The sequence below is a fragment of the Penicillium vulpinum genome (assembly GCF_028829585.1).
Source record: "Penicillium vulpinum strain IBT 29486 chromosome Unknown utg000002l_segment0_segment0, whole genome shotgun sequence".
NCBI lineage: Eukaryota > Fungi > Ascomycota > Eurotiomycetes > Eurotiales > Aspergillaceae > Penicillium > Penicillium vulpinum.
In genome coordinates, this window is record NW_026643242.1 from 4,014,205 (window position 1) to 4,033,723 (window position 19,519).

The following is a 19,519-nucleotide window of genomic DNA, read 5'->3' on the forward strand; positions in this document are numbered from 1 at the left end:
AAGACCCTAAATATGATTTTTGCATCATAGGTCAGCATTTGAAACGAAAACAAGTTCATCCAAACACAATAGCTCAATTATCTCCCAACATGCACAGGCTTCTTCTCACCATCACCGCTCTCACATCCTTTGCCCTGGCCGAGTATCGTCCAGAAGAGCGCGTCGTCCTAGCAGACTGCAGTATCCACCCACCCAACGGCGATTCCACCTTACGCCAAATCATGTATTATCACGATGCACCATGGGCATTCCAGGGAACACGAGGGAAATGGGTCACACCAGAAATGACGACCGATGTCCCCTGGTACAGGTCCTGTCCCTGGCGGACAAAGGGAGTGAAGCGCAAGATGCCCAATGGTGACGAGTTCACCATCGCGATCGACCCTTCAATCCCTGATTCCAACGATCGATTCGCCGGGCTCGCAGGGCATACCTTTGAATCTCATGGGTTTGGACGCCGTGCTCATCACGAGCGGGGGTTCTACATCCTCGACGATGACACCTAGTGCGCGTCTGCGTATATCTGCGACCATAAGACCCAGCAGGAAGGCAGATTTTGCTATTTCTGACTCCTGCACAATATCTTACAATTGTATGTTTGCTGGCGAGAAGAATAGCGCAAAGTCTCGTAGCGACGCTGTTGCTAGGTTCTTACATGGTACTGCTGGTCCTCAAATTTCGAAGTCTTGGTATGAGAAAACCACGTACTCGCAACAGTGGGGGGTTCCGACATATTGGATCGGGTATAAGTATCCAAGGAGTGGACAGATTGTTATTAATCATGACAATTCCATCCAGTCGCAGCTTTCTTTTGAGGTCAAGTCCAAAGGAAGTTGGTTTTGTGATGTTGGCTGTACTGAGGTTACTACTGGGATGCTTGCTTTGGGTTATGCACAGGGCATGGCTCCTGTTGGTGTATTTGGTACTTTGGCTGTTGGTGCTTGTGGGCTGTTTTGTTGATTTTGGTTTAAGTTTTCCATTGCTAGCAGGTATGGTATGAAATGAAATGATGTTGTATTTTGCGCTCTAGAATTCTAAGCCCTTCCGGCCTGTTGCTTCATGAAGCTATTGAAGAATCGTGACATCTGCTCGTAGTCATCGACCTCTCCAACCCAGCTAACATACTGATCTGGGCGAATAATGACACTAACACCGCCGCTCGGATCAATGCCGTAATTGGCATAAGCTTGACCATGTCCCTCGTGGTAAGACTCCTCGTCGACGTAGACTTTCCAATAATCCAATCCCATGTCACCGTGGTGGGGGCGGAACGCCTCTGGAAGATCGAGAAGTTCGATTTCCCTTCGTGGTCCGGAATGAACCGTCAACACCTCGATCACGCTATCAATAGGCTTGCCTGGTGGTGTGAATTTGCGAATGAAAGAATCCGGCCCTCCCAAAGATGCGCCCAATCTTTCGAAGCGTTCCCTATTTTGTGACTCAGTGAGTGGCCCAGGGAAAACTATCACTCGCCAGCGCCCGTTGCTCTTCAATAGCTCTTGCAGATGCCATGGGCGTGCATCGGCATGATTCAAAACTTTGAAACTGGGTATGCGTTTGCCGATATCAATCTTTGTAGCGAGCTCTGGCTTGCTGATGGCTTCATTGTCTTGCTTTGCGACATCCGTTTCCTTCGCAACGAGAACACTGGCAGCATAGTTGACAGCTACAAAATTGAATGTTAGTACTAAAGATTCTTAAAGTGATTAACATAAGCAACTCACCTGTGCCGCTTGCAAACTCGTTTCCTTTTACAAATGCCTTCTTGAATTCTTCCATGCTGACTCCCTCTTCATCCATGATATCCTTGGCTGGGCGTCCAGAGAAAAGTCGCGAAAAGCGGTGATCAAAAGCGATCAGGTCCTGCGCGATCTGTCTTCTCTCGGACTCATATGTTTAGAGGATTGAGGGTTCGCTGAGACCATTGATCACATGGGCAAGCTTCCATCCCAAATTATACGCTAATCAAAATGTGAGTATTAATTCTAAGCACATCCGGATTCAAAGACTTACTATCCTGCATACTGACATTCATACCCTGTCCAGCCTTGGGAGAGTGGGTATGAACAGCATCGCCTGCCAGGAAGACGCGATCGCTTTGCGAAAATTTGTTACACACGCGCTGTCCAATCTGGTATGCAGTCCACCAGTCGCAATACGCGTAATCGAGCTTATATGGGTGTACGATACGCTGAGCAGATTTCAGGATGATGTCGGGGGTAATCCAAGACCGGTCAGCCTTGGAGCCATTCTTCTGGCAATCCGTCGTCTGGAGCTGGATGTAGAGTCGAACAAGTTTGTTCTCACGGGGAATCACCATCAAGCTACCCGCGTCCGCAGAGTGAATAGCACATCGGTGGCGGATATCTGGGAAATCCGTGATGGGGACAATGTCGAGAACACCCCAGATATAATCTGTTGAGCTACCTTCAAAGTGGAAGCCGACCTGACGGCGCACCCATGAGTGGGCACCGTCGCAGCCGACCATAAACTTCGCCTTGATATGCTCAACTTGAGCGGAGTTTTGATTTTCTTTGGCCTCTGTCGCCTGAATGAGGTCGTCGGTGTCATCAGCAGCTAAGTTACTCCGGAAAAGTCCATCCTCGACCACTGTTTGCTGACCATCAGAGGATTTCTGATGCTGTTGCCGTTGTTGAGGGGTGGATTCGTCCTCTGACAAGGTGTGAAGTGTAACACTGATAGGGTATTCAAAATCGCCTGCTTTGGCTTCGTCGAGTTCGAAAGATGTGGGCAACACACCCCGCTCAACACGGATGTCACTATGCTTCTTGATTGAATCAAGGAAGAACTGCTCGATACGACCCTGGTGCAGCACGACCTGTTGGAAACGACTAATTCCAGGAATTGTGTCTGGAATGCGGTCGCTTCGTTGAATACGGCCATTGTTGTCGGGATTCCAAAGACAAATCTCCAACATATGGTTTGCCTCGCGCCATGCGCGGTGGGCAAAATCAAATGAGTCTAAGATTTCTAGAGTACGACATTGCAGACCGTCCGCCTGACCATTGAAGACCTGCACCGGCGTCAGTATGTTACATAGTAGTGCTTATATTTGTACAGGGGTGTAGTTACCTTTGTGCCGCGCTTATCGACGATACGGGTCTTGACTCCAGAGCGACTTAGCCAGTTGGCTAGCATGAGTCCTGCTGGCCCGGCACCAACAATGAGAACATCCACATGATCTTCTTTAGCGGGTAGTGTGTCAACCATGATGAGCTTTTTAAAAATTCAGATCAAAGATGTGAATTAATATCTTTTCCAAGGTGACTTCTTCTCTTATGAAGCAAGGAAGTCGTCGGGGATTCTGTAGGGAGCACTAGGGCTTCTCCAGACTACCCCATATGACCCACAGCGGATCTGTAAATATACTTCCCTTGATAGGTCAATTTCTGTTTCGGAAAGACTTTCAAGTTCCGATGGTTTCGGATACTATGAGGATATCGACAGGAGCATCCGTGCCAAGCTCCCGTCGCGGGTATGTACTTTAACCGTGCATCCGTGTGTATTACGCGACAGATGTTGAGCTTGGCACGGATAGGCAGAAACCAAAGGGACGGAAGAGAGTTGTATAAAATGAGCTCCGAGGAACTTGTCTGCACTGGTCTAACTCCTCGGCCAGCAGTCCATCTCTGCTTGAATCGGGTGGCAACTTGCACGTAGTTTATCCAAACCGCTATCGTTCAAAGATTTGGGGGCTGAAGAATCTAGTGCTTGTAGCTATGAGCATTTTGAAATCCTCCATCGAGCCATCAATCTTCAATAATTGAACCAAACCAAACATTTTGGGTGCTAGGAAGGAACTCCCTCTGGGGTCAGGTGGCTCGACTACCAGTCGGAAGGTTGGTTGTCTTTGAAGAGATCGATTTGGCATTTCTTGCCAGTCACAATTTCATACATGATTGCTCCGAGAAAGCCAAGCTCAATTCGAGTCGTATATTCACACTCATCGAAGTATTCATATCGATATCTAAAGGTAGAAGAGATGCTTCGGAAACATCACAGAAGTTGATTGTCAAATCTGAATTGAGAAGTTTCGACTAGCAATATCTGCCACAAGCACACGTTGATACCTGAACGTGTGAGCCATATCACGAAACCATGAAAGTTGAAGCTGTTGAGGTGGCTGGTTAGTTTTTAAATATTGTCGAAGGTCCCCATTTCCATATAAGCAAGTTGAGTAGCCTCCCCGAAAAATCAAGGCATCTAGCAATGCCACCACATTAGGTATTAGATGATTGGAAACGACGATAGATATGTTATTCGCGTTGGATGACTTCAATACTCATCTCAACCTGTATATTCGAGCTCCAACGATTATCTTAAACCATCATGTAACACCATAACCGCCGCAGACATAGACCTAAGGACTTGCTCTAGTGAAATAGGGTCTCTGGAGAGATCTGAAAAGGGAGAGTTCATTTTGTTAGCAATGGAAGTAATGAGGTTTGTACTGAATTTATGAAAAGACGAAATGAAGGGGGTGATCGCCGTTTTAAGTACATTCTCGCAATCACATGACCCAATACATATACTCTGATCTGATTCCCCCCAGCTTGTTATCCTTTTCAGTTCACTTGGCTTCTGAAGCTTGGTATGATCGAAATACACCAATATCTCGATGTAATTTATTAATATGATGCCAAGTTGAACTGTATGTTCTGCTCTACGTGCAGGAGATATAGTTACCTAAGCTATATAGTTAGTTGACTAAGGAAACAAAAATAGTAATAGAGATGCATGTTGGGTACCACTAGCTCATCTTGTTCGACTAGTATATTGTCGCTTTCCCCGATGGCAGATCCGGGTTAAATTGAGGATGATTCCCGATGGGGTCCTAGTTTGTAGTCTCAGTAGGAAACTTCCTATCCAGTTGTGTCTATAAGTTACACTAGAAAGCTTCGAACCATTCATAGAAAGAAGGAGAAGGTAAAAACGGCTACATGATTCTTGATGTTTTGAAGATATGTATACATGTTGTGTTCATCAGATCTCGACAAACAACTTTATATATCTCGCGATAGGTAGGAGTTACAACTCGAAACTCTACTTCTAGCATACACCCACTCAAGAAAATCCATCGCGTCTCTTAATCACTGTTCGACCCCAATTCTGGGGTTCGGCCTCATACTGAGCCTGATATGTCAAATTCTTTCAATTGCTCCTCAAACTTTGCCCACTGGCCCTTCACCTTACACGCGGAAGTCCAGTAGTTCCCCTTCTCATCCTTCCCGAGAATGAAGAAACCATCTGCAGGCTTCACAGGACCATGGTTTTCCTGAACATATGATGGCCTACAAGGCAGACTGTCATCTCTGGGGCCCCGGCGAGCCGGGGAAAAGTCCAAGTTGAACAAACCAGCTTTTGACCAATTTGAAAAGCCGACCTGGGCCATGCCACCATCCCCAAATACGATAATAGGCAGGCCAGTCCCGGAAGTGCGAACCATGGTGTAGTACGCCTCGTGTTGAGCACGCGTCCCCTGCTCGTTAATAGCGCGCCGGACTTGCCTTGCGAGCCAGCTAAGCGGCTTAGAAGTCACGTCGCCCGCAGTAACAAGTACATTTGCCCAGCCGAAGGCGTTGCCAACATAGGGATGCTCGGTAGAGGCTGGCAGGAGGGTGCCTTCGAAAGATTTGCGAAGCGACATGGCGATTGATGCAGCTACCTAAAGATGGAGTGGTGTCAGCAACCCATTTAGAAGGGCTACAAATATTAGAACTTACGGTTCTCTCGGGGCTCATCTCCATTTCGCCAACTACACAGCGTAAGGTCCAGGCCGTCAGAACGTCATTCTCAGTCAAGAACACTTTTGTGGGATCTTCGCCATTTGCAACCGCCTCAGTACGAAGCTCCTCTACAGCTTTCTCCAATTCCGGCCGCCAATACGTCTCTGGAATGCAGACCATGCGGTTCTCCTTGGCTCGGACAAGCATATCGACTCCATACCCTAGACCCCACCGCAGCAAGCCTCCTAGCCCAACCCTTCTGTCAGTCAACACATGTTCCTCCGTTGTGGGATGCGATCCTTGAGCAAGAGAGTGGAATGGATCTGAGTCAAAACCACATGGCATCAATACGTCAGATGTTTTCCCCCAAAGCATGGAACTCCATCCCTCGACGACATACTGCATGCCCAGCGCGTCGAAGGCAACATGCTGCCACTGAAGCACTACAACGGTCTTGTCGGTAAAAGAATTGACGCGCAGCCCTAAGACAGGAAGATCCGAGGTGAGGTAGTCATTTATCCCGTTGGGCTTGTACCCAGGTTCCCACGCCAGACCTTCTAGGTCATCTGGGTCACCGGCGACGCAGGGTCGATCTTGTGGCTTTGGTATCCGAGAGGCTGCTGGGTGTGAAGTGGCAGGCATGCCATGATCGACATGCGCAAAGGAGATTGCTGGTCTTTCGGCCGAGAACTGGGCTGGAATGTGCCATTCGATCTTACCAGCGGCCTATTTGGTAACACGGGAAGTGTTAGTATACATCTGTGGACAATCCTTCTGTTTATGCGGATCTAGATTTTCCCGGAGATGGCCCGTTCATACGTTTTTCCTCAGTCTTCCTCCCAACCTTTGCCACCCGTCTTGCTTGACGAGGCCCTCAAGGGACTCTCGCAATCTCTCTGGGTCAAGCACCGCATCAAACACCAGCGATACGGCCATGTTATTGCCCTGAACAAGCAAGCTATCCTCAAAGAAATGTAGTGGCGTCACTCGATCACCTGGAATTGGCTCCATGGTGGGCTGACGCCCAAACGGCAATCTCATATTGTCGATTGGTCTATTATGGATAGGAAGCAGGCCGTTTCAAAGAAAAATCACCGAAGTCTTCTTACTTTGGAGAATGAATACTCGCATGCAATATTCAGCTGGGACCCCCTATTCCGAATAATTACAGTCAAAGAGATGGCGTGGGGGGCCGTTTCCTTTTCTCTGGCGACTAGGTAGGTCTACAGGTAGGTCTAACGCGCACAATACGACTGTCGGTCTCCACTTAGTGTTCATTTTCCTTAAAATGGCAATTATCTTTTCATGAAGTTTTTTCCTAGCGTGGAATAAGTACCATTTGTGGAGGATTCAAATGTTAGACGTAACAATGTCTTTGTGATAGGCTAAAAAAAGACAGCCCACGGCAGTTAGCTCTACGAGCAGGATGAGCTAGCACAAACGGGTCCCCACTTAGGTTTCATCAACCTCCAATATTACTGGCTATAGTTGGTTTTGCAGCCGTTCTGAATCCCTTGGGACAGGCGATTAGCCCGTGTGGCGGGAAATTTGCCGACACTTGAACAAGGGTATACAATATAGAGGCAGAAGACCCAAATCGATATGGAGAAAATCGAATTCACAGTCAGATACAATGGATCTGGCTACGACCCCAGGAATACCGCCACCGGAGGGCCAGGAGTCGCATTTTCATGAGCCTTATAACTCGTTGCAAACAGGGACTGTCATCGCCTTCGGCATCACCTATTTCATTGCTACGGTTTTCCTTGCTCTTCGCTACTTCCAGGCTGCCAAGCTGATCAAGAAGATTGAGATAGATTTGAGTATGACATGAAGCTTCTCCGGATACTACTAGACACTAATACTACACTTGATAGTCACCATCACGATTTCCTATGGCGTTGCGCTGGTCTATTTTGTGACTATGGTCAGCCGTAAGTCTCTCATATCTCGGGTTTAAACTATCATCTGACTCAGATAGTAATGAACTATGGCTGGGGAAAGCATATGTGGAATGTTAACCTGCAAGATCTCATGGAGTTCAATAAAGTGAGACTTCTTTGCATATTTTGGGACACGCTGGCTAACAAGAAGTAGGGACTGCTAATCAATACTTTGACATATCTGATATGTCCATGCATTACCAAGATGGCCATTTTGTCTGTGTTGTTTCAAATCAATCCCGCAAAGACATACCGTTGCCTCGTCGTGGCTGTCGCAGTGACGATCTTTGCATACACCCTGACCTTATGCATCATCACTGGAGGACCATGTAATCCTCTCCATGCAGGAACTACAGCATGTCTAGAAAACGTCGCCCTATCTCAAGCAGTTCTGAACATTGCCTCTGATTTGACTGTGATCGCTATCCCAATCCCGACGATCCATGGTCTCCATTTTTCAGCGAAACAAAAAGTCACAGTCGGCTGTCTGCTAGCTCTAGGATCTGGGTACGATTTCCTTATCTCCTATATTATCTGTTTATTCTATCCTTTCTGGAGAAACAATCACCGCTAACCCCATTCTACAGCGTCATAATATGCTCAATAGCGCGCCTACCATACGTTTTGCTCCTCAGCAAAACTACCGACACAACCTACACCGAAGCCATCCTAGGAGTATGGTCCCTCGTCGAGGTCAACCTCGGTATCATCTGCGCCTGCGCAATGCGGTTCAAACGCCTGATCGCGATGTATCTGCCGCGGCTTTCGCTATTCTCATCGCGCTCGCACAGCACTGCGAAACTCACGGAGGACATCTCTGGAAACAGATTCCAGCCCAAAAATAATAGAGGACAGCACTCATACCAGCTGCATAGCATCCAGGATGGGCGCGACGATGCGTTTGTCGACACAAAAAATATCTCCGTCCACCGATCGTTCGAGATGGCTGAGGAACGCACACAGGTGTATCACAGGGATAATGATAGCGCTGATCAAATTTTGGTTTGAGGCATACACACTCCGTACAGTGACTGGACATAAGTAATTGCTGCCCCACCTAGTTCACTGGTATACTTCCTAAAATGCGTATCCATAAATACAACACAAAGATGCTGTTTTCGCGAATAAAAGCCTGTATTGCTCTCTCCTGGTATGTACACTCCAAAATATGTAGTGCTTCCAAGATTCCAAGGTTTACATATGCCATATTAGTCAAAGGTTACAGTCAGTGGACATATGTTTTTAACACACCTACTGCCCCATATAGCTCACCGCCAGTATAAGAATATACCGCCTACCTAAAAGGTATACGAAAATTATATATGCGACACTATGTACAAAGGGTATTTTGTTGGCTACTGTGCGGCAGACATATAGTAAATTCGAGTGGGACATCAAGAGTATCTCTCTGAGGTAATGCGGCACTCGATAGAAGCTGTTATTGAAAGCCAGGGGTTATATACAGTATAAACGTTTTTGACTGGCAATATATTATATAATCAAGGTGGTGTGGGGCCGTGTGTTAAAAACTTATGTCCAGTCACTGTACATATAGAAAATAACCTCCCACCGCCTTTTTCTGCCTTTCAGTTATAAAACTGAGAAGTGGAAGAAAATGTCTAATGAAAAAGAAATATAAAATACATCTAAAAAGAATATTTAAGAAGAATATCAAAAAGAATTGTTTACGGTTTCACCAGCCATTAGTTACATAGTGGAATGCCGTGTAAAAAAACCTTTCTGAAAATATTCGTTTACAGTGTCCCGCAATGGGGCATCCGTTAATTGAGATCGGCACGAACTGAACAAGAACATGAACAATTAATCAAAGGGAATTTTGATCTACTCCCCGGGTAAATAAGTAAACTGCCCCTCTGTAAATACTCGGAAGGCCGAGGCAGACGACTCGAATCACAGGTCCTGATGTCATCCCCGCGTTGCAAGAACCAAGATCCTCGCATTCCATTCTTTTTTAGGGATCTCCAACTCCTTGAAGTATCTTGATTGATTTGTTCAAAAAATTATAGAGTTCAGGCAACGTGTCGTACTTGAGGGTAGTGTGTCGATCATGGCTTCACATGCATAACTATACCGGACAACTTCGAACGGACACAGGTATATAAGAATTTATAGATCTGCCTATAGCCCAATATCATCTCTTATATATGGAAAATTCAAAATCAAGTAAGAATATCCACCCAAATGAGCACTATCAAGCGCAATCCGGCAGACTCCATGGTATCTACCTGGCGCCATGACCGATCTCAATGGAAATTCTCTCACTGGATGATTGAACTCCTTGGCTTGCATCTCATTGATTTTGACGTCGAAGTTCCAATCTTCTCTAAGAAAGATAAAATACCTGTCATGCGAGAATGGACCGCCCACTTGTGGATTCTACTTCACGCGGCGATCCCACTCGCAATACACCACGCGTACACAATCTACACCGGCCAGAACATGCACCTTATCGCCGCGTTTACGTTGTATGCTAGTGCATTTAAGCTGAACGGCATTCACGAAATGCACATCATGCGCCGCCTCGGCCAAGTTTATGGCTTCCTTGATGGCGACAAGCATGCACGGGATGAGATCCCGAATGTCGGTGTTAGCAAGGTGATACGAGAGCTTATATCGATCTCAACACTTCGTATGGTGATGGCTGTAGTTCTTACCTACCAACCGGGAGAGACACCAACATCACTGGAATGGAAGTGGCTTCCTTTAGAGATCGGCATGTACAGTATCACGGTGGACTTCTGGTTCTACTGGTATCACCGTATGATGCACTCAGTGGGTCCTTTGTGGAAGTTCCATCGTAGACACCACCTGACGAAACATCCTAATCCCTTGCTTTCTGCATATGCGGATCATGGGCAGGAATTTATGGATATTACAGGTATCCCGCTTCTTGCTTATACGACGTTGAAAATTATTGGGTTGCCTATGGGTTTCTATGGATGGTGGATTTGCTTCCAGTATATTGCGTACTCGGAGTTTATCGGCCATAGCGGGCTTCGACTTCATGGCGGTACACCCTCTACTGTGAATTGGCTGTTGGAAATGTTCGATGCTGAGTTGGTGATTGAAGATCATGATTTACATCATCGATATGGATGGAGAAAGAGCCATAACTATGGCAAGCAGACTCGTCTTTGGGATCGGATTTTTGGTACTTGTCATGAGCGCATCGAGAGCGTGAAAGAGAATGTTGACTACACAAATCAGGTGACGATACCTCTTCTTTGAAGTTGAATGTGGAAATAAGCTATGTTGCTACGAGGTACGACCAATGCTACCTACATAAGATGTGAGAAAATAACGGATATATGTATGAACTCTAGGACTCTATATCAGGTCTAGCGACTTAATAGGGGAAACATATTGTTTGCTTTGTGCCATTGCGAAATATCGATTGAAATGATGAAAGTAAAAGCTGTCTTAGATTAGATCAAGAAAATAACTGGCTTCTCGATCGTCGTGTAGTCAATGTCCCCTACTTACAAGCTCGTATGGACAAGCCCATCTATTCATCCCCAGAGCCACTAGACTCACCAAATCGAGCGTGTTTCTCACCAGAGTAAGCGCGCTCATCAGAGCTCACAAAGAGCGCACCATCTTCCCCGCCACTCAATTCCAACGGATTCCCAGGGCCACTACCGTTGAACGGACCAAGGGTGTCCCCATCCTCAAAATGATTATCAAAACCATCAAAACCATCAAAACCATCAAAATCATCACAATTATCCATCGCCTCCTTCTCCTCTAGCATCCCCTTGATCCCACGCATAATGTTGCCAATGCGAGTAGAAATATCATCCAGCTCCTCATACATCTGACGCGCCAACCAGGTCTCACACACGCTGCCACACTTACTCCAGGCGCGCTGGTTGTACTGCGACACCGCGCGCAAAACGGGGGTGTATGGAGTAGGGATTTCGTTGCGCTGCTCCGGCAAGTACTCGGAGACTGGCTCATATGAAGGCTCACTCTCTTCGGATGAGCAGTCGAAGAGACCCAAGTCACGGGGATAGATGAACTCTGAAGCCGGGAGGCCTGTGAGTTCAAATGGGTTCGTGGGCGTGGTAGAAGCGGCTTGTTTTGAGACCTTCTGGTCTGACGATAGCTTGAGCGGAATTCCAAACCCAGTGAATTCGGACGGTGTGGCCGATAGCATTTCATGCGACACGGCAGACTTGGTTTTATTCTTGTTTCTCTTGGACTCTTTATGCGAGCCCTTGGACGTCTTGGAGTGAATCGACGCCGGCGACAGGGTCTCCATTGAGGAACTCATCTTCAGGCGCTTGGCCCCAGATCGATCTCCTTTCTTGCGCTTTTTGGTCGTAATAGTCGCAATCGAGTCAGAAGAGTCGACATCGACAGTATCCTACAGCGTATATATGTCAGCATCTTTTCTATCATCCACAAACTGTGCCACATATTCGACTGTTGGGGCGGGGGAAAGGGCGGTTAGGGCATTCAATATAGATAGGATCAAGGCTATTGAACTTGTGATGTAAGCGATGTAAGTCGTGAAATCAGACCTTCACTTCTCTAGCATGGGTGGGATCTTTGAGGTAGGCTGCAGCCTGGATCTTTTCCCTTGGAATAGCTGGCATCCTTCTGGTCAAATTAGATTGATGATGAACGGAGATTCAAAAGTTTCTATTAGATAGAGGGGGATGATGGAAGATATAGAGATGGAGAAGGACGATGAGTAGTTGTGCAGACAGAGTATTAACGTCAATTTATAGATGCACGCAGCCGAGAACGACAAATGAGGATGGCAAACAAGTTTGGCGACATTCTGATATCATATTTATAGTATCAAATACATGTGTACTAATCAAGCAGTTAGTTGATATCGACATAGAATGTACAGTTAAGAACAATTTATAGATAGCGCTACATTAAAACAAATGCAGGCAAAATAAAGTACAAAGAGATCATTCTTGATCGAAGTCAGATGAGAAATATAATAAAAAAACGTTATGTCCAGGAGAATAATGCGCAAAAACCAACAAAAGACGAGCTCCACAAGAAAGGAAGACATGAAAATTTAACCCAGGAGGGCCCCAGGGCTCATTATGTATTATCTAAGAAGACGTAGACAAGACATGTACACCCAAAGAAGAAACTGTCGCCGTAAAACACCCCATAGCATCATGCGAATGTCATCAAAGCGATGACACCAATCACAATACTATCTCTTCATGATACCATTGACACACTTAACTGCTTTACAGCAGGAGGGCAACGACACCGAAGACGGCAGCCAGGCCGGCACCAGCACCGGTAGCGGCGTTGATGGAACCAGCGTTGAAGGCGGGCTGGGAGGGGGTGGCAGAGCTGGCGGGGCCGCTGGGGGAGCCGGGCACACCGGGGACACCAGTAGGAACGGTGCCAGGGACCAGAGGAGTGGAGGTGACAACACCGGGGACGTGGATGAGGGGAGTGCTGCTGGCGACCACGGGGGTGGAGGAGGCAGGGATGGAGGTAGAGCTGAGGAAGATATTAGATTTGATATTGAGGTTGAATAGATAAGAAATGCTTACCAGCTCTTGCACTCAGTCACGGTGGAGGTCACAAGGGGACGGGTGACAGTGAAGGGACCGTGGGTCATGGTGATGACACCGGGCTGGAATGTTTGTTAGTAATGTATCGGATAGTTGTTTTCCCAGGTAAACATACGGTGGAGATGCTGTAGGTGTGGCCTCCGTGGACAATGGAGGTGGCCTCAGGGCAGTAGGTGGTGTACTCGGTGAGGGTCTCGGTGACAACATTGGCCATGGCGCCAGTGGCGAGGGCGAGAGCGGCAATAGAGAAACGCATTGTGATAAGAGTTGACTGAAATGGTTTCGAAAAAAAATTGTTTCAGAAATAAGGTTATATGCAAAAGAATGCAAAAGAGTGACTTTGGTTAAAAGAATGTAATCGGTTGAAAACCGGGGATTTAGAGAATGTAGTGGGTGAAGAGAGGGAGAATTAAGAAGGGGGGGGAAGACAAGTTTATAACCAATCCTTGTTAATTAAATTGGGAGAGATTCAGGTACCCGTGCCACTAAAGCACAGGGACCAGGGGACTTTTGGGAGAAAAAAACGGGAAAAGGGGCAGAGAAACAACAAAGTGGCAATAAAAAAAGGTGGATTGGGTGTAATTTGAAAAAGGTACTTGTTATTATAGTCAAATTATTATGAAAGACTCAAGTCACTTCTCCCTAGCGTCCCCTTCTTCCCGTTAAGCGCACGCTCTCAGGGAACCGGTTTCGAGGTGGCCCCGGTGAATCCTTTCCCATTTAGGAAATAGTGGGACTACTAGGGTTAGACGGGTTTCTCTGGGCATTGGCCATTGTTGTTCTAGGTGCTACGATCGGCTGATTATCATTTGGCATTTGAAATTTTTGATCTGTTGATATTGTACTCCGTACTCCGTATGAGATCTTTATATAAGAACCTCCTCTGATAGCTCATTTTTAAAGATATGGAATACTCCGTCAAATCTTGACACAAGTACGAAATAGAAATGATCCAACCATAGAAGATCTAATCTAATTTTAGTCATCTCTAACCCTTTAGACAAGTCTTGGCTATATTCTTTTTATGCATATCAAAAGACCAAATAGGCAGTTAATGTCTTCTATTTTGTTTTATATGTCTTTTGAGTAAAAACCGTTTTTCTCCCTCTTCAGATTATATAGAAAGATGACAAATGAATACAGAGCCCGAATTACCTAGGTACTTCCAAGCTTCTTTCCCCTGGGCCGTACTATTGTGCTTATGCAAGAATGATGTACTCCGACTACAACCAGTTGATCGCCCGCTTTATGAGTTTACATATTAAACATACATCTCTGAACTAATCTTGGAAATCCCAAGATACACTTTGTTACACTTTTCTGGTCGAAAATACATCTTCTAGATCTACCAGTTGAGGTTATCCACCTCATTTTCCAGTCCGTATCAGATCAATGGGGACTCTTTACTTTCTGTTCCTAACAAGATCCCAACTTCAGAGCTAATCAACTGGCAGATGTTTTCTCCCTAGACTTGTGGTCTCTTAACTCTTTTGTCCGAATATGCAGAGCGCTATACCGGCTCCTGAATCCCTCTCTCTATCAATAGAATACCGAGGTTTACTCCAACTGTGCCCTGCTCTGGGCAGCCGATAATGACAACCTAGCAACTGTACAACTCGCACTCAAAGAGAGGCTCCCGGAAGAAATATGTCACAAATGATGAGAGTACTTGCACGTCATATAGGGGCCAGCACACCGTCACACGGCTTCCGCTGGAGCATGGTATCGATCCGAATCGAGTTGCATACTGGGACCTTGTGCCGAACACCTCCGGCATTTGAAGCGATCCAGATCTCAATCTGCTCCAGGAAGCCGGGGACTCTGAGCTAATAGTCCAATTATTACTTGATCATGGGGCGGTCAGTGAGCGCCCAATATTCACGGAAGTGCTGAAAAACGCAGCGAAGAAAGGACACCTTGGTATCGCTAAAATTCTTGTGGAGAATAGCTGTGGTCTTGGATCGATTGATCTTGTCGAAGAGCGAGATGCTCTATAGGCAACAATCGAGGTAGGAGCTACCGATATGGTGTGATTCCTGCTTGAAGACGGGGGGGGGGGGGGGGGGGGGGAGTTCTCCCCAAGATACAGCCGTTAGGTCCGTCATGCACAGCCTGGTTAAGCTGCTACTTGCACATAGAGCGAATCCATTGCCTGAGGAACCGCCCGGCATTAGTGTGCTCCCATTGGTAAATGGCTACAAGCCCACATCGAAGTACGAAGAACCGTTCCCACTTCTGTACGTGGTTGCATCAGGGCGTCTGAATACTGTTGAGCCCCTCTTCAACCACGGTGCCGAACCAAAGGGAATAGGACGATGGCGTTCCAAGAGAAATGGAATTGATGATGTGTGCTTTTCGTTCGAGATTTGTGATCTGCCGTGCATACGTTGGACTCTAGCATATCCAGAGATCTTCCGCCTTCTGCTTGATCGAGGTGCAGATATATCACTGCCAGCAACAAAAGTCATAATCAAGTTCGACCGGGTTCCAGCGACGGGTGGGATTATCTCAACCCGTCATGAGTTTGAGTGCCCAGGACGAGCACCCACAAGCACAATTGTCCTCCAAAAGGCCCTGAAAAGCGGTCACACCGAAACAGTCCAAATTATCCTTGAAAAGTGGATATTATTGCAAACTCCTGACCGAGATAGCAGTTGGGATTAAAACTCTGCTAATATTAGCGGTGATGGCAGGTGAAGCAACGACAAGATTTTGTCTTTTGCCATGGACTGAATGTTTGCTCAGAAAGCCTAGATGTCGAGAGAGCTATAAAGATCGTTGTCAGTAAACTAAATTTCCCATTGTCTAAGTTTCTGCTGCAGAAGATTGTTGAATTCTCCATCCGCTTCTCCAGGAGATCGAAACATACTGGGAATGGCGATAACTACGTCCCCAACGCCACAGACAGGTACAGGCACAGATGCGACTAGTACTATGAATTTGTCAACAGAGCACAAGGCGTGCAGTGAACAGAGAAAATCACCTCTAGCAAAGTCGCTTCTTGGTCATCTGATCGCGAGAGGGGTTGCGCCAGGGCTAAAAAATATACGGACGATTTCGTGCAATTCTTGTTGAAACAAGGCACAGAATCCCTTGGGGAGTCTGCTGCCTTCACAACTCCATATCCTCTAGGGATAACTTCAAAACGACAATATTTCGATATCCTTTTGCTTATGCTAAGGGTTATTGATAAACAGACTATCTCGCAGGAGAAGCTCTTGCTTAAACTTGGCACTATTTCTAGGATGGGATCACTAACTCAAGAAGCCAACCTTGGAAAATCAGGCTTGCCGCATACTATGCTAGGCGGAGCAGGAACCTTTACAGAAGGTGAATTAAGGGGTCGGAACTGGATTTTATTCATGGCTACTATGCGTTTTCCCCCCAGGCTAGCATTAGGTATGAATCTTATTTGCGGGTTATATGTCATGACAAACTACACTATGAGTACAACATAGATAGGTATTAAGTTAGGCAACGTGACAACCAGAGATAGGATATGGAATAGGGGTGAACAAGGTCATATAGTTATATTATTATCATGCTTAAAGTCTATACATTATTCCGAAAAACTACTCCGTACTCCGTAGTGGATTGTGTAGTTAGTGATCTTCATTACCATTATTACCCTCTACAATAGTAGAGCCCTAGAGGGGGTAAGGCTTATGTGTTGTATGTTCTTTGGATTGTGTATCAACGCCCCTGATCCCTTGCTAGACAAAGTAGGTAATCTCAGAACGCCCCGTCTTGTGAGGGTCGAGTGCATACAAGGGAATGTGAGACAGGAAGATGGAAGGGATCAAGTCAAGACTAATAGTAGTGATTATATACTGTGAACTAGTTGTACTCGAGAGTCACTCGGAGGATACGGGAATCGTATCTCCTTGCTGTACTAGAGTGTCGACAATGCGACAAGAGAACTGTTGCCACGAAGGGGTTCGTAGAGATATGGATCTGACACGCCAGACCAATCCCGACCTTGGGAGATCAACCAACACAACAATTCCAATCCGATGGTACTTGCCCCTCAAAGGATGGTTAAGGGGCGTGGGACATTTCAGCAGCGCCCGTCCAGCGCCAGCTAGACCGAAGTCCAGCCGTCACCGACGAGTGCTGATACAGATTAAGACGCCGTTTCTTCATCTTGGATTTAGTTGTGTGAAGAAGAAAAGGAGGGAGGAATTTTGCCGAGCGAAGATAAATCAACAGTTAGCGCACGGACCAGGCGGAGAGCTCAAACGGGACTAGTGCATTTTTCCCGCTTTCCGCGGGCAACGGAAAGGTGCCATTGCTCGTCCGACTAGCAACAGTCGTTTAAAAGCCGACGCTTTCCTATCGACTAAGTACATAATACCCTTGAGGATTGACTTTCTTGCATCATCATGTATTTGTCTCGTTGTGGTAGATCAGCTGCTCGCTTGCTCCCCCTTGGGAGCTCCCGGGCAGCCGTTGTCTCCGCTCGCGCCTCTATCGTGCCCAGATCGGCTCCCCAATCGCGGGGAGTAGCGTCGTCCACCCGCGACACGCAGCACAAGGTTTGTGGCCGGAATCGATTCAATTGCAAGCAGAACATGCAGACTAACCATTTAATAGCTGCTCGCGGCCTCCCTAGAGGAGTCCGACCCCGCCGTGTATAGCATCCTGCAGAAGGTGCGTCATCGATAATGGAGAGCTCACCAATTGACCGACCAGCTGCTAAAATCATCACAGGAGAAAAAACGTCAAAAGCACTTCATTAACCTGATCCCCTCCGAGAATTTCACCTCGCAAGCTGTCCTCGATGCCCTCGGCAGTGTTATGCAAAGTATGTACTGCAGGTGACCGCCTCTGCTTGCCCAACAGACCATCCTGACCGTAATTCAGACAAATATTCCGAGGGATACCCCGGTGCCCGTTACTATGGAGGAAACGAACACATTGATGCCTCTGAGCGATTGTGCCAGCAGCGCGCCCTAGAAACCTTCCGTCTGAACCCGGAGGAATGGGGAGTTAACGTTCAACGTATGATACAGTTGACTGGTGCAATAATATATGGGAAGCTAACTCACTCTAGCCCTGTCCGGCTCGCCCGCTAATCTCATGGCCTACTCGGCCCTCCTCAATACCCACGACCGCCTTATGGGCCTGGACCTTCCCCACGGTGGTCACTTGTCGCACGGTTACCAGACCCCTACCAAGAAAATTTCTGCTATCTCCAAATACTTCGAGACCCTCCCCTACCGCCTCGATGAGTCGACCGGTCTTATTGACTACGATGCATTGGAGAAGTCGGCAACACTATACCGTCCCAAGCTGATTGTTGCGGGCACCTCGGCCTACAGTCGTCTGATTGACTATCCGCGTATGCGCGCGATCGCCGACTCCGTGGGCGCCTACTTGCTGTCTGATATGGCGCATATCTCCGGTCTCGTGGCTGCCAACGTGCTACCATCTCCCTTCCCCTACTCAGATGTCGTGACCACCACCACCCACAAGTCTCTCCGTGGCCCACGTGGCGCCATGATCTTCTACCGCAAGGGCGTGCGTAGCACCGACAAGAAGGGCAACCCCGTCATGTACGATCTCGAGAACCCCATCAACGCATCCGTCTTCCCCGGCCACCAGGGTGGCCCTCACAACCACACTATCACCGCGCTGGCTGTGGCCCTCAAGCAGGCTCAGACGCCTGACTTCGAGGCCTACCAGAAGACAGTGCTTCTCAACGCCTCTGCTCTGGCCAAGCGCCTAGGTGATTCCACCAGCAATGGTGGACTTGGCTACAACATTGTATCCGGTGGCACCGATAACCACCTGGTGCTAGTGGACCTGAAGAACCGCGGCCTGGACGGTGCTCGCGTTGAGCGCGTTCTCGAGCTGTGCGGTGTCGCCAGCAACAAGAACACTGTGCCCGGTGACAAGTCCGCCCTCAAGCCTGGCGGTCTGCGTCTGGGAACCCCAGCCATGACCTCCCGTGGCTTCCAGCCCGAGGACTTCGTCCGAGTCGCTGATATTGTCGATCGTGCGGTCACCATCACACAGAAGCTGGACAAGGCTGCCCGTGAGTCGGCTCAGTCTCGCGGTGTCAAGAACCCTAATACTGTCAAGGCCTTCTTGGACTTCGTGGGCGAGGGTGAAGAGATCTCGGAGATTGTGCTGCTCCGCCAAGAGGTCGAGGATTGGGTTGGTACCTTCAGCTTGCCGTGGGCTGAGGACCAGTAGACGTTTTCTCTTTTTTTTTCTTGATTCCCTCTGTATATTTCCTTGCATGATTTCG

General features: G+C 47.4%; 9 protein-coding genes across 9 annotated transcripts; 5 read left to right on the forward strand and 4 right to left on the reverse strand.

Moving 5' to 3' along the window:
• Positions 1-89: 89 nt before the first annotated feature.
• N7479_004554 (uncharacterized protein) lies at positions 90-506 on the forward strand (the record flags this gene model as incomplete). Its single annotated transcript, XM_057252251.1, has 1 exon — positions 90-506. The coding sequence occupies one exon, from the start codon at positions 90-92 to the stop codon at positions 504-506; it is 417 nt and encodes a 138-aa protein (XP_057111576.1).
• A 528-nt stretch (positions 507-1,034) lies between these two features.
• Positions 1,035-3,231, reverse strand: N7479_004555 (putative FAD monooxygenase; the record flags this gene model as incomplete). Its single annotated transcript, XM_057252252.1, has 5 exons — positions 1,035-1,666; positions 1,725-1,887; positions 1,933-1,961; positions 2,014-3,034; positions 3,094-3,231. The coding sequence occupies 5 exons, from the start codon at positions 3,229-3,231 to the stop codon at positions 1,035-1,037; spliced, it is 1,983 nt and encodes a 660-aa protein (XP_057111577.1).
• A 1,912-nt stretch (positions 3,232-5,143) lies between these two features.
• Positions 5,144-6,788, reverse strand: N7479_004556 (Transferase; the record flags this gene model as incomplete). The annotated part of the gene is made up of 3 exons (XM_057252253.1): positions 5,144-5,686; positions 5,745-6,473; positions 6,567-6,788. The coding sequence occupies 3 exons, from the start codon at positions 6,786-6,788 to the stop codon at positions 5,144-5,146; spliced, it is 1,494 nt and encodes a 497-aa protein (XP_057111578.1).
• A 592-nt stretch (positions 6,789-7,380) lies between these two features.
• Positions 7,381-8,698, forward strand: N7479_004557 (uncharacterized protein; the record flags this gene model as incomplete). Its single annotated transcript, XM_057252254.1, has 5 exons — positions 7,381-7,570; positions 7,625-7,681; positions 7,729-7,796; positions 7,845-8,197; positions 8,278-8,698. The coding sequence occupies 5 exons, from the start codon at positions 7,381-7,383 to the stop codon at positions 8,696-8,698; spliced, it is 1,089 nt and encodes a 362-aa protein (XP_057111579.1).
• A 1,194-nt stretch (positions 8,699-9,892) lies between these two features.
• N7479_004558 (sterol desaturase family protein) lies at positions 9,893-10,939 on the forward strand (the record flags this gene model as incomplete). The annotated part of the gene is made up of 1 exon (XM_057252255.1): positions 9,893-10,939. The coding sequence occupies one exon, from the start codon at positions 9,893-9,895 to the stop codon at positions 10,937-10,939; it is 1,047 nt and encodes a 348-aa protein (XP_057111580.1).
• A 277-nt stretch (positions 10,940-11,216) lies between these two features.
• On the reverse strand, positions 11,217-12,309 carry N7479_004559 (uncharacterized protein; the record flags this gene model as incomplete). The annotated part of the gene is made up of 2 exons (XM_057252256.1): positions 11,217-12,077; positions 12,235-12,309. The coding sequence occupies 2 exons, from the start codon at positions 12,307-12,309 to the stop codon at positions 11,217-11,219; spliced, it is 936 nt and encodes a 311-aa protein (XP_057111581.1).
• Positions 12,310-12,930: 621 nt separating this feature from the next.
• N7479_004560 (putative GPI anchored protein) lies at positions 12,931-13,522 on the reverse strand (the record flags this gene model as incomplete). The annotated part of the gene is made up of 3 exons (XM_057252257.1): positions 12,931-13,192; positions 13,246-13,328; positions 13,382-13,522. 3 exons carry the CDS (start codon positions 13,520-13,522, stop codon positions 12,931-12,933), a joined length of 486 nt encoding a protein of 161 aa, XP_057111582.1.
• Positions 13,523-15,369: 1,847 nt separating this feature from the next.
• N7479_004561 (uncharacterized protein) lies at positions 15,370-15,930 on the forward strand (the record flags this gene model as incomplete). The annotated part of the gene is made up of 1 exon (XM_057252258.1): positions 15,370-15,930. One exon carries the CDS (start codon positions 15,370-15,372, stop codon positions 15,928-15,930), a length of 561 nt encoding a protein of 186 aa, XP_057111583.1.
• Positions 15,931-17,648: 1,718 nt separating this feature from the next.
• On the forward strand, positions 17,649-19,464 carry N7479_004562 (serine hydroxymethyltransferase; the record flags this gene model as incomplete). The annotated part of the gene is made up of 5 exons (XM_057252259.1): positions 17,649-17,801; positions 17,860-17,916; positions 17,977-18,070; positions 18,130-18,267; positions 18,320-19,464. 5 exons carry the CDS (start codon positions 17,649-17,651, stop codon positions 19,462-19,464), a joined length of 1,587 nt encoding a protein of 528 aa, XP_057111584.1.
• Between the last annotated feature and the right edge of the window lie 55 nt (positions 19,465-19,519).